The 16,195-nt window shown below is 41.6% G+C and overlaps 3 protein-coding genes across 5 annotated transcripts; 1 reads left to right on the top strand and 2 right to left on the bottom strand.

The window, feature by feature from the left end:
* LOC109718175 (pollen receptor-like kinase 3) lies at positions 445 to 3,538 on the bottom strand. Its single transcript, XM_020244218.1, has 3 exons — positions 2,162 to 3,538; positions 923 to 1,544; positions 445 to 663 (listed from the first exon to the last, which is right to left on the bottom strand). Coding segments are annotated over exons 1-3 (1,959 nt in total). The 5' UTR covers positions 3,498 to 3,538; the 3' UTR covers positions 445 to 662.
* Positions 4,326 to 5,837, bottom strand: LOC109718489 (pollen receptor-like kinase 3). The gene has a single exon (XM_020244743.1). It carries the CDS (start codon positions 5,790 to 5,792, stop codon positions 4,326 to 4,328), a length of 1,467 nt encoding a protein of 488 aa, XP_020100332.1. The 5' UTR covers positions 5,793 to 5,837.
* LOC109718178 (oligouridylate-binding protein 1-like) lies at positions 7,511 to 15,643 on the top strand. Of its 3 annotated transcripts, none has more exons than XM_020244225.1 (12): positions 7,511 to 7,859; positions 9,959 to 10,020; positions 10,378 to 10,480; positions 10,745 to 10,821; positions 10,908 to 10,969; positions 11,327 to 11,414; positions 11,582 to 11,657; positions 11,750 to 11,780; positions 12,625 to 12,747; positions 13,539 to 13,663; positions 14,469 to 14,642; positions 15,015 to 15,643. In XM_020244225.1, the coding sequence occupies exons 1-12, from the start codon at positions 7,722 to 7,724 to the stop codon at positions 15,324 to 15,326; spliced, it is 1,371 nt and encodes a 456-aa protein (XP_020099814.1). In that variant the 5' UTR covers positions 7,511 to 7,721; the 3' UTR covers positions 15,327 to 15,643. The 3 variants fall into 3 exon arrangements, with proteins under 3 accessions (XP_020099814.1, XP_020099815.1, XP_020099816.1); XM_020244226.1 differs by having other exon boundaries at positions 7,513 to 7,859; positions 13,578 to 13,663; XM_020244227.1 differs by having other exon boundaries at positions 7,513 to 7,859; positions 13,581 to 13,663.

Below are 16,195 nucleotides of genomic sequence, written 5' to 3' on the forward strand. Positions count from 1 at the left end.
TTTTATTTTAATAGCAAAAAGAAAAAGCTCTGTATGTTCTATTATAAAATATAAATTTTACATTTCATGATTCTATGGTTTAAGTAATTCTTTTGGATTTTCCATATTAAGAAAAGAGATATTGATAAGATAAATAAATTCTAAGGTTTTAGCATTGCTCATTTTATTAATATATTTAATTCATTTGAGGGAAGGATTTCAAATCAAAACAAAAAAAATGTTGTGATGTTTACTATTAAAATGTAAAAAATAAAAAAATATATAAAGCAGTTTGGAGTCCCTTTTTAAAGTGGTCGTCACGGCTCACAGATTTCAAAGCGCAATTTATGAGTTATTATACTTAATCTAAGAGAAATATTACGAAGAAAAATAAAAGAAAAGAGTTCACTACTATCTCCTCCTAAAAGAAAAAAAAAAAATTATAAAAAGAAAAAAAGAAGAAGAAGAAGGAAATGGACAGTGTAAAAATGCCATATACAAGGGAGGGTGGAGGGATCTCTTAATCTTCCGATTAGAAAAGAAAACCCCTGGTATGCAAAGATTACTCATATCTCACCACATTGCATTGTTAACAAACCCACCGGTCATGCCATTTGCTCTTTCCTTTTCTCTGGTACTAATGTAAATCCCCCATGTTAGCAAGGCTATTTCTGTCATTTCATTCTGCGGAATATACAAAAGCAATGCACACAAGTTAGAAGAAGATAATGGCTTAATAAATAAATAAAAAAAAATAGACAATTTCTAATAAGAGAACTATTATTTGTACATTCAAAAAATACACATAATATTTTATATTTTTTTCAAATTTTATCGATTCTTGTTTCACTATATTATTAATTAAAGATTTAAAAATCTCTACCTTGTCTTATTTTTGAATGTACTAGTGGCGCGGAAATGCGAAACCGATAAGTGAAATTACCATTCTGTCCTCGGTGCCGCCGCCGGAGGCTCATTGGAGCCGGCTTGCTGCCCGACGAGCGCGGCGGCCTCCCGCATCTCCGGCCGCTGCTCCGGGCTGGCGTCGGTGCACGCCGCGCAGAGCCGCATGAGGCGCACCGCCGCCTCCGCTCTCCCCGCCGCCGCCGCCGCCGCCGACTGAGCGACGTCGGCGTCCAGCATCTCGGCCTCGCGGCGCTCCGATATCGCCGACGCCATCCACTGCACGACGTCGGTGCCGCCCTTGGTGTTGTTCAGGTACTGCGAGGGGAATTTTCCGGTGAGGAGCTCGAGGAGCACGACGCCGAAGCAGTAGACGTCGGACTTGGCGGAGACGCGGCTGCGGTGCTGCAGGGCTTCCGGGGACTTGTAGGCGAGCATGACGAGCGGGGCCTGAGCTGGGTTGACTAAGCCGAGGAGGCCGAAGTCGGCGACGGCCGGCTGGAAGTCGGCGTCGAGGAGGACGTTGCCCGACTTGAGGTTGCCGTGGGGGACTTCCAGGTCGGCCAGCTCGGCGTGGAGATACGCCATCGCGCGGGCAATTCCCCGCGCGATCTTCAGCCGCGTCGGCCAGTTCAGCGCCTTATGATCCGCCCCTCGGTCCCCTGAACACTAGTTATTATTTTAGTACCTCAATATAGTTTATAAATTTTAGCACACTTGACGTAGGCCTTCGTACTATTGATACTATACCAGTCTAACTCGCTATATATATATATATATAGTTCTCTCGAGTCCGGCTATTATGCTATTAATAGCACAAAGGACTTGGTGCTACCAAGTTTTCCGCCGTTAGATCTACCCTTTTGATTATTTTCACCCGTTATATCATACTATTCAACCAACCACCCACTCAACTCTAGAGGGTCAACATCATCCTAACCACACATCTCTTAATCCAATGGCCAAAAACTTGGTAGCACTAATAACTTGGTGCTATTAATAGCATAGTAGCCTAGTTCTCAGGTAATTTTATTATCATATATATAAAATGTTAATTTTTTTGAATTTTTTTTTCAAGTACATACGACTAAATAAATTATTTATAATTACAGTGCTTTCTATTACATCCAATCAAATATGATATATATAATTAATTACAACTATTATATTTCTAACTATATGCAGTATATCTAATCAAACGCCCCCTCTAAGATGAATAGATGACAGTGTTTTAGCAAAGTTTTGGAAGACAAAAAGGTAGGCTTAGTTAGTTAATTACCATGAAGGAGGTAGAGGAGGCTGCCCTTCGGAATAAACTCGGAAACTATGAGCTTCTCCTCCTTGCGGTAGTGGTATGCCAACGGCGTTAAGATATTCGGATGCCGGAGCTGCCCGAGCCGATGCATCTCGGCGTCGAACTCTTCCTTGCCGACTCTATTCATGTCACGCATCCTCTTAACCGCGACGGCCAGCCCGCTGGCCATCACGGCTTTATACGCGGAGCCAAGGCCGCCGTTTCCGAGCACCTCCGCCGAGGCCTTCATGAGGTCCGGAAGGCCAAAGACACCTCTCTCTTCATTAACCATCGTCAGCTCTGCCGCTGCATTGCCGCCGCCTCCGCCACCGCCGCCGCCGCCGCGGCTCGACCCTGAGCGCTTCTGCGTCGACGAGCCGCGCTGCTGCAGCAGTTGTTTCTGATTGCTTACGTCAGCGGAGCCAGCGACAGCGGATTCCAGCTGTGCAGTATCGGCTGATGTATCGACGCCGAGAGTATCGAAAACACGGTCGCGGCGGCGGCGGTTGCGCGCCACGATTATCGCCAGCAAGAGTGCGACGGCCAGCAACGCTAGCACGGCGATCACGACGCCGCCGACCTTGTTGTCATTATTTCTGCCATCATGAGTAGTAGTAGTAGTAGTAGTGGCATTCTGCGCCGACGGCAAAGCGGTGGGATTTCCGAGAAACGCCGAGGCGCTGAACCGAGCGACGAGAGACGGTTCCACGGGTGGTCCGGTGAGGCTGTTGTAAGAAACGTTGAGCTGTTTGAGGGAGGGGGGGAGCGTGGTCGGGAGGGGCCCGTCGAGGCGGTTGTGGTCGAGGCGGAGCTCGAGGAGGCGGGTGGCGTTGGCGAGGGAGGCGGGGATGGGGCCGGAGAAGGCGTTGTTGTCGAGGTAGAGCTTCTTGAGGTGGGGCATGGAGGAGAAGAGGGAGGTGGGGAGGGGGCCGGAGAGGGAGTTGCCGGCGAGGCTGATGGAGCGGAGGGCGGGGAAGCGGGCGAGGGCGGCGGGGTCGAAGGAGCCGGAGAGGCCGAGGCCGGAGAGGCGGAGGCCGGTGAGGATGCCGCGGAAGCAGACGAGGCCCGGCCAGGGGGAGGAGGGGTCGCAGGGAGGGCTGCCGGCGGCGGCGGAGGACGACCAGGCGGAGAGGGCGGTGGCGTCGGCGTTGGGGAAGGAGGACTTGAAGAGGAGGAGGGCTGCCGCGTCGGAGGGAGGAGCGGCCGCCGCCGTCGGAAGATCCGACAGCAGTGATAGGAGGAGGAGGAGCGTAGATGAGAGGAGAATGACGGAGACGGCAGCGGCCATTCGTGGATGAATCTTGGGGCCGCCGCTGCTCATTGACGGGCTTTCTTAATTTCAATCTTTTGTCCTTTTTTTTCTCTAGCTTTCTGTTTGTTGGAATTTTTTTTTTCTTTTTTTTAATTTGCTACAATGCAATTAGGAGAGAGAGAGAGAGAGAGAGAGAGAGAGAGAGAGAGAGAGAGAGAGGTGGCTGTGAAACAAAAGCTAAGAATAGAAAAACAGGGCCTAAGAGGATGTTAATTGGCATTATTGGTACAATTGACCAGGTCAATGAGGGGGGAAGGTTATTATTTACTAACTTGGTGTTTTTGACAGTGAATTTTTAAATATGCTCCTAAGGGGGCCGTTTGGATTGGGGATAAGGGGTAGAATAACCCTTTATCCCCTTTATACTCAAACACTAATTTTTTATTCGAGAATAGTAATTTTTGAATATCTAAAATAAGCTGGTATAACTATTCCATCAACTCCTTCATTTTTTATATATAGACCCACTATTTTTCTTATACTATATTATCTATCCAAACGCTATTTTTCTTATCCTTGAGAACAACCTCATTTTTATTCAAACGCTATTTTTCTTATTCACATACTTGTAATTATTCCTGTTAATAGCTAGTTTTTATTTATATCCGAACCAAACGATGCCTAGCTAAAGTTCAAATCTTTCAAAATAGTTTTTTATACGACAATATTATTCACTAATAACAATATTGCGTGACGTACCGTTTTACTCATGCATAAAGTTAAATTTTAGGGTAAACTTGAAATTAACCGCCTCTCCCCTTTTGGTATAGCAGCATATTTTTACTTTACTATTTCGTGATTTAAAAATTTATATTTTGCTCCTCTCTTATTTAAATTTTATTTTACTAAAAAAATTTTTATGTCAAATGAGGCGGCAAAGTANTAATTACCATGAAGGAGGTAGAGGAGGCTGCCCTTCGGAATAAACTCGGAAACTATGAGCTTCTCCTCCTTGCGGTAGTGGTATGCCAACGGCGTTAAGATATTCGGATGCCGGAGCTGCCCGAGCCGATGCATCTCGGCGTCGAACTCTTCCTTGCCGACTCTATTCATGTCACGCATCCTCTTAACCGCGACGGCCAGCCCGCTGGCCATCACGGCTTTATACGCGGAGCCAAGGCCGCCGTTTCCGAGCACCTCCGCCGAGGCCTTCATAAGGTCCGGAAGGCCAAAGACACCTCTCTCTTCATTAACCATCGTCAGCTCTGCCACCGCTGCTGCATTGCCGCCGCCTCCGCGGCTCGACCCTGAGCGCTTCTGCGTCGACGAGCCGCGCTGCTGCAGCAGTTGTTTCTGATGGCTTACGTCAGCGGAGCCAGCGACAGCGGATTCCAGCTGTGCAGTCTCGGCGGATGTATCGACGCCGAGAGTATCGAAAACGCGGTCGCGGCGGCGGCGGTTGCGCGCCACGATTATCGCCAGCAGGAGTGCGACGGCCAGCAACGCTAGCACGGCGATCACGACGCCGCCGACCTTGTTGTTGTTGTCATTATTTCTGCCATCATGAGTAGTAGTAGTAGTAGTAGTAGTAGTAGTAGCATTCTGCGCCGACGGCAAAGCGGTGGGATTTCCGAGGAACGCCGAGGCGCTGAACCGAGCGACGAGAGACGGTTCCACGGGTGGTCCGGTGAGGCTGTTGTAAGAAACGTTGAGCTGTTTGAGGGAGGGGGGGAGCGTGGTCGGGAGGGGCCCGTCGAGGCGGTTGTGGTCGAGGCGGAGCTCGAGGAGGCGGGTGGCGTTGGCGAGGGAGGCGGGGATGGGGCCGGAGAAGGCGTTGTTGTCGAGGTAGAGCTTCTTGAGGTGGGGCATGGAGGAGAAGAGGGAGGTGGGGAGGGGGCCGGAGAGGGAGTTGCGGGAGAGGTAGAGCGACTTGAGGGCGTAGAGGCGGGACATGGAGGCGGAGGGGAAGGGGCCGGAGAGGGAGTTGCCGGCGAGGCTGATGGAGCGGAGGGCGGGGAAGCGGGCGAGGGCGGCGGGGTCGAAGGAGCCGGAGAGGCCGAGGCCGGAGAGGCGGAGGCCGGTGAGGATGCCGCGGAAGCAGACGAGGCCCGGCCAGGGGGAGGAGGGGTCGCAGGGAGGGCTGCCGGCGGCGGCGGAGGACGACCAGGCGGAGAGGGCGGTGGCGTCGGCGTTGGGGAAGGAGGACTTGAAGAGGAGGAGGGCTGCCGCGTCGGAGGGAGGAGCGGCCGCCGCCGTCGGAAGATCCGGCAGCAGTGATAGGAGGAGGAGGAGCGTAGATGAGAGGAGAATGAAGGAGACGGCAGCGGCCATTCGTGGATGAATCTTGGGGCCGCCGCTGCTCATTGACGGGCTTTCTTTAATTTCAATCTTTTGTCCTTTTTTTTTCTCTAGCTTTCTGTTTGTTGGAATTTTTTTTTTCTTTTTTTTAATTTGCTACAATGCAATTAGGAGAGAGAGAGAGAGAGAGAGAGAGAGAGAGAGAGAGAGAGAGAGAGAGAGAGAGGTGGCTGTGAAACAAAAGCTAAGAATAGAAAAACAGGGCCTAAGAGGATGTTAATTGGCATTATTGGTACAATTGACCAGGTCAATGAGGGGGGAAGGTTATTATTTACTAACTTGGTGTTTTTGACAGTGTGTTTTTAAATATGCTCCTAAGGGGCCCGTTTGGATTGGGGATAAGGGGTAGAATAACCCTTTATCTCCTTTATACTCAAACACTAATTTTTTATTTCGAGAATAGTAATTTTTGAATATCTAAAATAAGCTGGTATAACTATTCCCATCAACTCTTCCATTTTCTATATATAGTTAACCCACTATTTTTCTTATTCTATATTATCTATTCAAACACTATTTTTCTTATCTTCGAGAACAACCCTATTTTTATTCAAACGCTATTTTTCTTATCCACATACTTATAACTATTCCTGTTAATAACTAGTTCTTATTTATATCCGAATCAAACGGTGCCTAGCTAAAGTTCAAATCTTTCAAAATAGTTTTTTATACGACAATATTATTCACTAATAACAATATTGCGTGACGTACCGTTTTACTCATGCATAAAGTTAAATTTTAGGGTAAACTTGAAATTAACCGCCTCTCCCCTTTTGGTATAGCAGCATATTTTTACTTTACTATTTCGTGATTTAAAAATTTATATTTTGCTCCTCTCTTATTTAAATTTTATTTTACTAAAAAAATTTTTATGTCAAATGAAGCGGCAAAGTAAAAGTTTTTAAAAAATCACTGAATTTCAAAGTAAAAGATGCACAAAACCATAGGATAATGAAGCACAACTTTTGAACCATAGTCTAACAAAGTAAACATGAGCTAAACCACATAAAAGCTAAGTGCAATTTTTTGAACCAGGGTAGCTGTGGTCCCAAGTTCGAATTCTAGTTGATTTATATTTTCAGTTAAGTTTATTTCTAAATGAAATAAACGAAACGGATAACGTGCTACCTATCTCTCTCTCAAAAAAAAAAAACTTTTTGAACCAAGATAGGACATAATAGAAATGCACAGTACCATAGGGGAGCAAATTCAAAGAGCGATGTTACATGCACAATCTCAAATTAGGTATAAATTTTAAAGTTAAAGTACCATTGACCGACTCAATTCAAACAAATTGAAATACTAAATGATAAAATTAAATTTTTTTTTAAATTAAATAAAATTATTTAAAATAATTCATAGCTCAAATAAGTTCTGTTCGTTCTACGTATAGAATCCTACGTATTACAATTCAATCCCCGTGGAAACTACATCTCTCTCGGTCTTCAGAGCATTAAATTCTCCTCATCCTATCAAAATATATTTGGGCCAAAGACAAGGCCCATCAACGGCCCATAAACGGCCCAATACATTTTGGTGGGCACACACATGTAACGTATCGCGCGAAAATTCGCGAGAAATTCCTCAACGCATATTATAAAATAAAATAAATACTCGTTTTCCAGACGCTTCGGTCCCTCGTCGCTCTCTCTTCCCCACTCTTCGTCCTCCCGTTTCGCCCTTTCCCCCCCTCGGCTTCGAGGGTTTTTTTTTTTTTTTTTTTTTTTTTTTTTTTTTTTTTTTTTTTTTTTTTTTTTTTTTTTTTTTTTTTTTTTTTTTTTTGGGCTCCTTCCTCGGCTCCTATTCCCTTCGAAACCCTGACTCGTGCCTCCCTCGATCGGCTCCGGATCGACGTCGAAAGCCGTGCGAAACCCTAATTGTATCCCTCTTTTAGCGATCGGAGTTCGATCGTTGTCGCTTGGAGCTGTAGGGACGATGCAGCAGCAGCAGCAGCAGCAGCAGCAGCAACGGCTGAAGCAGCAGCAGCAGCAGGCGCTGATGCAGCAGGCGCTGCTTCTGCAGCAGCAGCAGCAGTCGCTCTACCAGCACCCGAGCCTCCTGGCGGGTCCTCAGGTGGGAGACTTGTTGGGAATCGTCTTAGGAGCTGTCGATTTTGCAGTGCGAATTGTTAAATTTGGTTCCTTTAATCGGTTCCTTTTTGTTTTATTGGCCTGTAGATTGTTTTGGGTGGATTAGTGTTTTCGCTGTGGAGTTGTGAAGGTTTTTGGTGTGATTAGATATTTAGGAAGTGGCTTTTAGTCGATTGTTGCCTTTTGTTGCATTCGATCGTCCTAAACCAATTGGTTTTTAGGGTTTATAGTTGTGTTTGTAGTGGATTTTGTAACTGGCGTTTAGGGTTTTCGCCGCAGGTTTATGAAGTGTTTGTGAAATTAGGTGTCAAGGAAGTAACTTCAGCTGCTCGTTGCTTTTCATTGCATTCAATCCTCTTGAAGCTATTTGGTATTACAGTGTCATTTGTTAAATTTGGTGTCTTTAGTCGGTTTATTGCGTTTCTAGGGTATCTTGTTGTGTTTGTTGTGGGCTTCGAAAGTGGCGATCTGGGCTTTATGCTGTGGATTTATGATGGGTTTGAAAGTAGCTTTTAGCTGCATGTTGCTTTTCTTTCCAATCAATCTTCTTAAAAGTTACTTAGTTTTGGAGTGTCTGTTTATTAAATTTTAGTGTCTTTAATTAGTTTCTTGCATTTGTAAGGTCTTCAGTTGTGTTTGTAGTTGGTTTTTCATTTTTGAAAGTGGCGATTTGGGTTTTCGCAGCGGATTTATGACGGGTTTGTGAAATCAGGTGTCAAAGAAGTATCTTTTAGCTGCTTTTTGCTTTTTATTGCATTCAATCGCCCTAATGTTATTGGATTTTGCGGTGTGATTTACTAAATTTAGTTCCTTTTATCGACATTTTCAAGGTTTTTCTATCCGTAGCATGTTTTAAGTGGATTCTGAAAGTGGCGATTAGGGTTTTGGTGGTGAATTTCTGATGGATTTGTGAAGTTTGGTGTCAAGGAAGTAGCTTTTAGGCGCTTGTTGCTTTCTATTGCTCTCAATTTTGTGTCTTTGATCATTTTCTCGCATTTCTTGGTGTCTCCGATGTGATTTAAGTGGAATTTAGAAGTGGCGATAAGGGCTTTGAGGTGAAACTTATGACGTGTTTGTGAAGTTGTGTGTCAAGGAAATGCTTTTATGCACCTGTCGGTTTTATTAGATCGTCTTAAAGCTATGCTTTCTCTACATTTCCTGTTTGTTTTAAGTGGATGTTTGATGGTCGCGATAAGGATAGTGGGGTGGATTTATTATGCATTTTTGAAATTAGGCAACTTGCAAGTAGCAGCTTTGAGTCTTTTGTTGTTTTTTTTGTTGCATGCAATCATCTTTGGTTTTGCAGAGCAATTTGTTACAGTTGGTGTATCTTATCAGTTTCTCTTTTTTGTTTTGGTTTTTGTTGTTGTTGTTGTTGTTTTGTTTTTTTTCCTTTTCTTTTGGCATAGGACTCTTAGGGACTTTTGGGGATGGATTTATGATGGGTTTGTTGAATTATGTCTCTTGGAAGTTGCATTAAGTTGCTTATTGGTTTTACTGCTTGATGTTCTGGAGTTTCCTTTAATTTTTGCCACTATATGATTCAATATAAACAAGAGTTTTTTTTTTTCCTTCTTTTGGTGAGTTGGTAGGTTCTATTACGTTTTTGAAAGATGAATTTCACAGTAATGCTGGTGAAAATTATTAATATATGCAACATTTGAAGCTCCTTAAATTTAAGTTGGAAGTTTGGTGGAAAATCTCGCGACATTTGAAAACAATTTATCTTTAAATGGCTATTGCTTGTTTGCTTCTTCCATTTTATCACATTTTTGTCTTCTTGCTACTTGGGTATTTGGTGTTCACCCTTAACAATTTTTATTTGTTTGGTTTCTCCTTGGGCTTTAGATGTTTCATATCTATATATATTTACTACTTCTGTGCATACTGTGAACCGTAGGTTAGTACAACTTTGCTTGTACTAATATAGGAAGAATGAAATTATATTAATGCTTCCACTTGTCTTATATTCATTTACATGAGGCCATTATGAAATTTTGAATTATGTTTTTCTGTGGTGTAGGCATGCTATGTGGGGGCTATTTTTTCCTTTTCTTGTTTTTTTACACTTTTATTTTGCAGATAGAGCCAATCCTGAGTGGAAATCTGCCTCCTGGTTTTGATCCAACTACATGTCGTAGTGTGTAAGTCTTGTTATTTAACCTTATTTCCTATTTTGATATGAGAATGATCATTTTGCTTGGAATCCTTGTATACCTATAGCGAGGATATGCATAGCTGTATGCAGTATTTGTATGATTAGACGTTTAATGTTTTTCTGTGCCTGAAATACCATTTTATGGCAATAAGCTTATTGATAATGTTGCAAGTCGCTTCGACCATTTATCACCTGAGAATTTATAAATTTGCTATATTATGTATGGAGATGGGCTTTGCATTGTTTGTGTGTGTGTGTGTGTGTGTGTGTGTGTGTGTGTGTGTGTGTGTGTGTTTTCCCAGTAGTTGTTTATTCTTTGCTTATTATCCTGTGGTAAATGTAGGTATGTTGGCAATGTGCATGTTCAAGTAACTGAAGCACTACTCCAAGAGGTTTTCCAGAGTACTGGTCCAGTTGAAGGATGCAAGCTCATTAGGAAAGAAAAGGTTAATTTATTCTTTTCAAATCTCCTGTGTACTTGAATTTCATTACACTTTGGACCATAGAGTGTGAAAAAGACTACATTTATTATCTGTATATGCATGTGCTTCAATTAGGGATTTTAGTGTTTGTTATGTACATTTGAATCCTTGCATGTGCTTCAACCTTATTTCACTGCTCTTTTTTCTTATTCTGCTGTTCTTGCACTATTTGCTTTATGTTGCTTCCATGATAAATTTTGTAATAATTTTTGACTTGTATCATTGCAGTCATCTTTTGGTTTTGTTGACTATTATGACCGCAGATCTGCCGCACTCGCTATTATGACGCTTAATGGGAGGCAATTGTAAGCTGAATATAATATATATTTTTTCCTGTCGCTGCCTTATGATCTCAACTTTTCCATTACACTTCAAAATTTCAAAAATGCAGGTTTGGTCAGCCTATTAAAGTTAACTGGGCATATGCAAGTGGGCAGAGAGAGGATACATCAGGTTCAATTTAGGGATTTTGGTGAAAGATCCACTTCTTTTTCAATTTTGTAGTTTCAGACCTTTCTCATTCTTGATACTTTGGGCCAAAATTTCTTTTCTTTTCATGGGCTAGAAAACCCTCATTCGACATTCCAATATAAAGATGCACTGATGATTCCAATTAGGGGCAATAGATATCTTGGTCCAAAGTTGCAAAAAGGATGTATGTGAAATCGAATTGCAGGAATGAAATGAAATAGAAATGGACTGCTTTTGTGAAAGGGTCTTTAATTTTAGAAACTTTCCGTACATTGTATTATTATCACGACTTTGTCTTTTGGCTAGTAAATTTTCATTTTTGCCTTTTTCTGGAAACAGGGCATTTCAACATTTTTGTTGGGGATCTTGCCCCTGAAGTCACTGATGCTACCTTATATGCATGCTTCTCTGTTTATCCTAGCTGCTCGTAAGCATTAAATGGCCTACTTCTTCCATATGTTGCTAATCGAGTTATTCTATTAAATCAATTCTTGTAGAATGATGATTAAGTTCATTTGTTCTAAAATTTACTATTACTAATCTGTCATCTTGATTTTTCCCTCAAGTCATTTTTTTTTCTCCTCCCCTTTTTAGCGATGCTAGGGTTATGTGGGACCAAAAAACAGGGCGTTCAAGAGGATTTGGATTTGTTTCATTCAGGAATCAGCAGGTTAGATTTTGAATGCACTGCAAACTTGATATTTTAGTAATTAATTATCTAAACACTCCCTAATATCATACAATTGTATATTCTTTTGGCAGGATGCACAAAGTGCTATAAATGATTTGACTGGTAAGCTCTATTTCTTTAGCTTGGAAAGCTGAATTTGTAATTCAAAATACATCTGTGCTTTTAGATAATTTTTGGTCTTTTGCTCTTCCTTCCTTTTCTTCGTCCTTTTGGATTCTTATTTTTGGTTATATGGAATTTGCCGATCCAAATGTAGTACGATACTAGGAATTTAGCTTCGTGCCACTTTCGCCTGTCCATGGAATGCCTTCTCTACTCTAGAAAGTGTAAGCTTCCATAAATTACTAGCAAAATATCTAGAGCATTTACTATGGTTGGAAGCAGTAAATGAGCATTTGTGCTCCTGAAGTTGATGCTGTAACTTGAAGCACCTGCTTCTACTGAGGCAAAACTCTTTAAGGCATTTTAATTTGCAAAAGCATGGACCTTCTATTCGACCACATTATCAATCATACAGGAGTTGAAATTCAAATGTAAACCGCTAGATGTGATTCTTCAGTATCTAATAGTCGTATATTTTTAGAATTGTAAGTTTTAAATATCTATTGTCAGGGATCATGTAATCTCAAAATTCAATGCTCTCATTATGTATGAAAGCATTGCTCATTGCATATGAAAGGTGATACTTGAAACTTGTGGTTTATCATGTAGAGGCCTTTTTAATACTGTAGATACATCCAGTGGCTTAGAATTAAGAATGTAGATTGAATTTAAAATACTGCTCCATGGTGGAGTTAGTCAAGGCAATAATTTCCTTTGTTTGGGCTGCTCTACTCAAACAACACTTCAGTAAAAGCTTCGGTTGGTCAACATTTCATTACTCCTTTACTGCCTCAATCTTTGAGGGGTGCCTAGTCCGACAGTCAACATTTTGTGTTCCTCACAGGGAAGTGGCTTGGGAGCCGACAGATCCGTTGCAATTGGGCGACAAAGGGTGCTAGCTCTAATAATGAAGACAAACAAAGTACAGACTCCAAGAGTGTGGTGGAGCTGACTAATGGTTCAACAGGTGCTTCTTTGCGGACTTAAATAAGCTTGTGTTATATTTACACAAAGTTAGCAGAACTTGTTTGTGTCTGATCTACCTACCAGTAAATTGTCATATTTTCCTTTTCTCTTTGTAGTCATTTAGAATTTGTGGATCAATAGCTTGTCTTCAATTTTCTCTTTTTTTTTTTAAAAAAATAGTGATTCATTTACATTTCCTCATATCTGCATGTTTGATGCTTTCTCAGTGATAGTTTTGGAGCAGATTTTCGTTTTTATTAGCGTCTAATGTTTAGTCCTTCCTGTACATAGTGTACTTCTGTGTTTCTTTGTTGTTTAGGTATTAGGTACTAATGATTTACTCGGCTTGTAGCCCAGATTGCTATGAATCTTAACAATTCTTGCTTAAATACAGGAAAGATTGGATAAATTTGTTGGCTCCTTTTTTTTTTCTGAGTTATGTCGCAGTTTTTTTAAAACGTTTGAAACCTATATAGTATATAGTTAGGGATATTTGATTTGCTTCATCTATGCCTGAACAGTATGTTAGTATAATTGGTCGTGAAATTGCCCTCCCAAAAACGACATGCTTATAGAAAATTATGCTTTAGGAAGATGCTTGCCACTCTCAGCCGAAATCAAGTAGCATTGAAGAATTGGAACTCGACCCCATTTCCAATTTCTTTCATTACTTTAGTTGAGCATGCACTTCTTTGAAAATTGGAATTGAATTGTCCGAGTTTATACAGCTCCTGATCTTATTTGAGATATCTAAATAAATTCATAAATCATTTTAACTTCATTTTTTTTCAGCCAAAAGGTTATTTACCCCCAAATATCTTTCTTGGGCAGAAGATGGCCAAGAGAATGCGAATGATGATGGCCCAGAAAATAACCCACAATATACAACTGTTTATGTCGGCAACCTTGCTCATGAGGCAAGCTCTCTCTCTCTCTCTCTCACACACACACACACACAGACACACATACACACTTCAAGCTTATTAATATATGTATTTTTTAACATGGGTATCTTGCTTGTGATGCCCTTTTGCTCCTTCAGGATGTAACAGTTAATGAACTGCTAACTGGCAATACTATGCACCTCCCTTGCTCTGTCTCTTTACATATATGTTCCTGTGAAATCTTCTATCTATGCATAAACCTTAATAAAGTCGTTTGATATATGCCACTTAAAGTGTATTACCTCATGAATAACCTGTCCTTATTTGGGTAGTCATCTAGTTCATCGGAGGAAATTACTTTCTTTTCCCCCACCCAAATGGGGGCATCTCTGTAATTGGAATGCCATATATGTAAGAATTCGAAATTGTTAGGTGGACAATTTTCTAGGGGTATAAATGCAAATGTCTCTTGTTTATTAGCACTGTGATGAATGTAATTCCATATATGCCTTCCACTAGTTGGCAGTATCATAAATTTTCTTGTATCAAAATGCTATAAAAATGCCCTTAAAATCCTTGAAAGAATTATGAGCGTCTCTTTGTAGAGCACTTGGAGTTTGTAAATGTCATTCGATAAAGGATATTTTGAAGTATTTATGTATCTTTCTAGAGTATGTGCTGCGTAATTTTAAACTCTCGAGGGTATGGACAAAATTTTGATGTTTTTGAGGGTACTTTTGAAAATAATCTGTAAAAGGATAATTTTGTAGGAGTGCATGAGGAAGTATCGCTCTTCTACTTCTATTGATTCTTACCTTTCAGTATTTACAAATGGCAGGTCACTCAACTTGATCTACACCGCTATTTCCACAGTATTGGCGCTGGTGTTATCGAGGAGGTCCGCATTCAGCGTGACAAGGGGTTTGGTTTCGTGAGATTCAGCAACCATGCGGAAGCTGCCATGGCTATTCAGATGTCGAACGGCCGAGTTCTAGGCGGAAAGGCAATGAAGGTACCGACAAATCCTTCACTTTACCATAAATGTAAAATAGGACATGTTCTTTATATGTTTATGATAGTGTTGAGTTTGAAATTTAGGATTTGGTTGGGGAACGTGGACGCCTATGTTCAAAGGTTGCGGGTTTTGTGGTTCTTTAACTTTTTATACTCAATATGGTCTTGATGAAGAGCAAGATCGATATACAAACCATTTAGTTACCAAATTGAATTTTCAGAAATTAAAGCATATATGCTGATATAACAATTTAAATCCGAAAAACAGATCCAATTCAGGGGCCAGTTTCCAAATTCCCTAATTGGTTTCTTTTGCCAAGTATGATGTACCTTTTGATGATAATCTCGTGACTCCTTTTGTTGTTCTCAGTGTTCATGGGGAAGCAAGCCAACTCCACCCGGTACGGCTTCAAACCCGCTGCCCCCTCCCGCAGCCGCCACCGGCCCCTCCTTCCCAGGAGGCCTCTCGGCGGCCGAACTATTAGCCTACGAGCGCACTCTCGCGATGAGCAAGATGGGCTCGAGCCAGGCCGTTCTGATGCACCACGCTCAGAAGCAGGCAGCAGCCGCCGCTGCAGCAGCCGCCATGGGGATGGCAGGGCCCGCCGGAGCTGCCAGCCAGGCCATCTATGACGGCGGCTTCCAGAACGTCAGCGCCACGCAGCAACTCATGTACTACTAATTGCCCACGCGATCGCCCTGCGTGCCCCTTTTAACTTATATACCCCCCTTGCTATCGAAAACTTTCTGTCGAGTTGTATTTGTGTTTGTTTCTACTGCCATACGCTTGATTACGAGAACGATTATCTGTATCGCACGTGCTGCGCGAGCACGTGCTTAGTGTTGTTGTACCGGCAACGTACAAGGAGTGTTCTGCGAAGGAGATATATGCTTCTTGTTGGGGATGTTGTTTATGTTTACATTTTCTCCATCATTATGTATGTTTCTTTTGAATTGTATTACTCTTTGTTACTTTTAAATGCTTTTCTTTGTAATGTTTCTGTGGGGTGGAGTAAGGGCCTGTTTGGATGTCATAGAAACTTGTAGTAAATTTATAGTTTTAGAGCATTTATTATTATTATTATTTTTTTTTGAAAAAGCGTTCGTATTTATAAATGCTTGTTTTGATGCCTGTTTTGGAGCATTTGTAAATTTGTCGTAATACACATTTTCCTACAACTACGGAGTTGTGCTCACTCCGTGTGGTTTAGCATAGTTTAATTTTATCATCCAATAAATCAAAAAAATTGTGTTAGCTATTCTGTAGTTTAAAAAGTTCTACTTAATTATACAAATTTTACTTTATTATTTTATTTGATAGTATAGTTTTAAAATAAAAATAGAGATGAAATTATAAAATATTAAAATATAATTTTTAAACAACTGGGTGACAAAATATAAATGAGCTAAATCAAATTCTATAGGTGGACAGGGCCTGGGTTTTAGTAGTTTGTACGGTCCATGGGCCGTAGCCAAATTTGGGCCGGATCCGGGTACAATAGAAAGTCCGTTACAGGGTCGCATTATTGACTCTGCCTCTACGTTTCTCCT

This window comes from Ananas comosus, linkage group 12 (genome assembly GCF_001540865.1).
Source record: "Ananas comosus cultivar F153 linkage group 12, ASM154086v1, whole genome shotgun sequence".
NCBI lineage: Eukaryota > Viridiplantae > Streptophyta > Magnoliopsida > Poales > Bromeliaceae > Ananas > Ananas comosus.

Excerpts from the sequence above, each read along its gene's own strand:
- LOC109718175 (XM_020244218.1), bottom strand. The coding sequence starts at position 3,497 with ATGAGCAGCGGCGGCCCCAAGATTCATCCACGAATGGCCGCTGCCGTC. Across the intron at positions 1,545-2,161 it reads CCTCCTCTACCTCCTTCATG|GGGACCGAGGGGCGGATCAT; the intron begins GTAATTAACTAA and ends ACTAGTGTTCAG.
- LOC109718178 (XM_020244225.1), top strand. The coding sequence starts at position 7,722 with ATGCAGCAGCAGCAGCAGCAGCAGCAGCAGCAACGGCTGAAGCAGCAG. Across the intron at positions 7,860-9,958 it reads GCCTCCTGGCGGGTCCTCAG|ATAGAGCCAATCCTGAGTGG; the intron begins GTGGGAGACTTG and ends TTTATTTTGCAG. Across the intron at positions 11,415-11,581 it reads TCTGTTTATCCTAGCTGCTC|CGATGCTAGGGTTATGTGGG; the intron begins GTAAGCATTAAA and ends TCCCCTTTTTAG.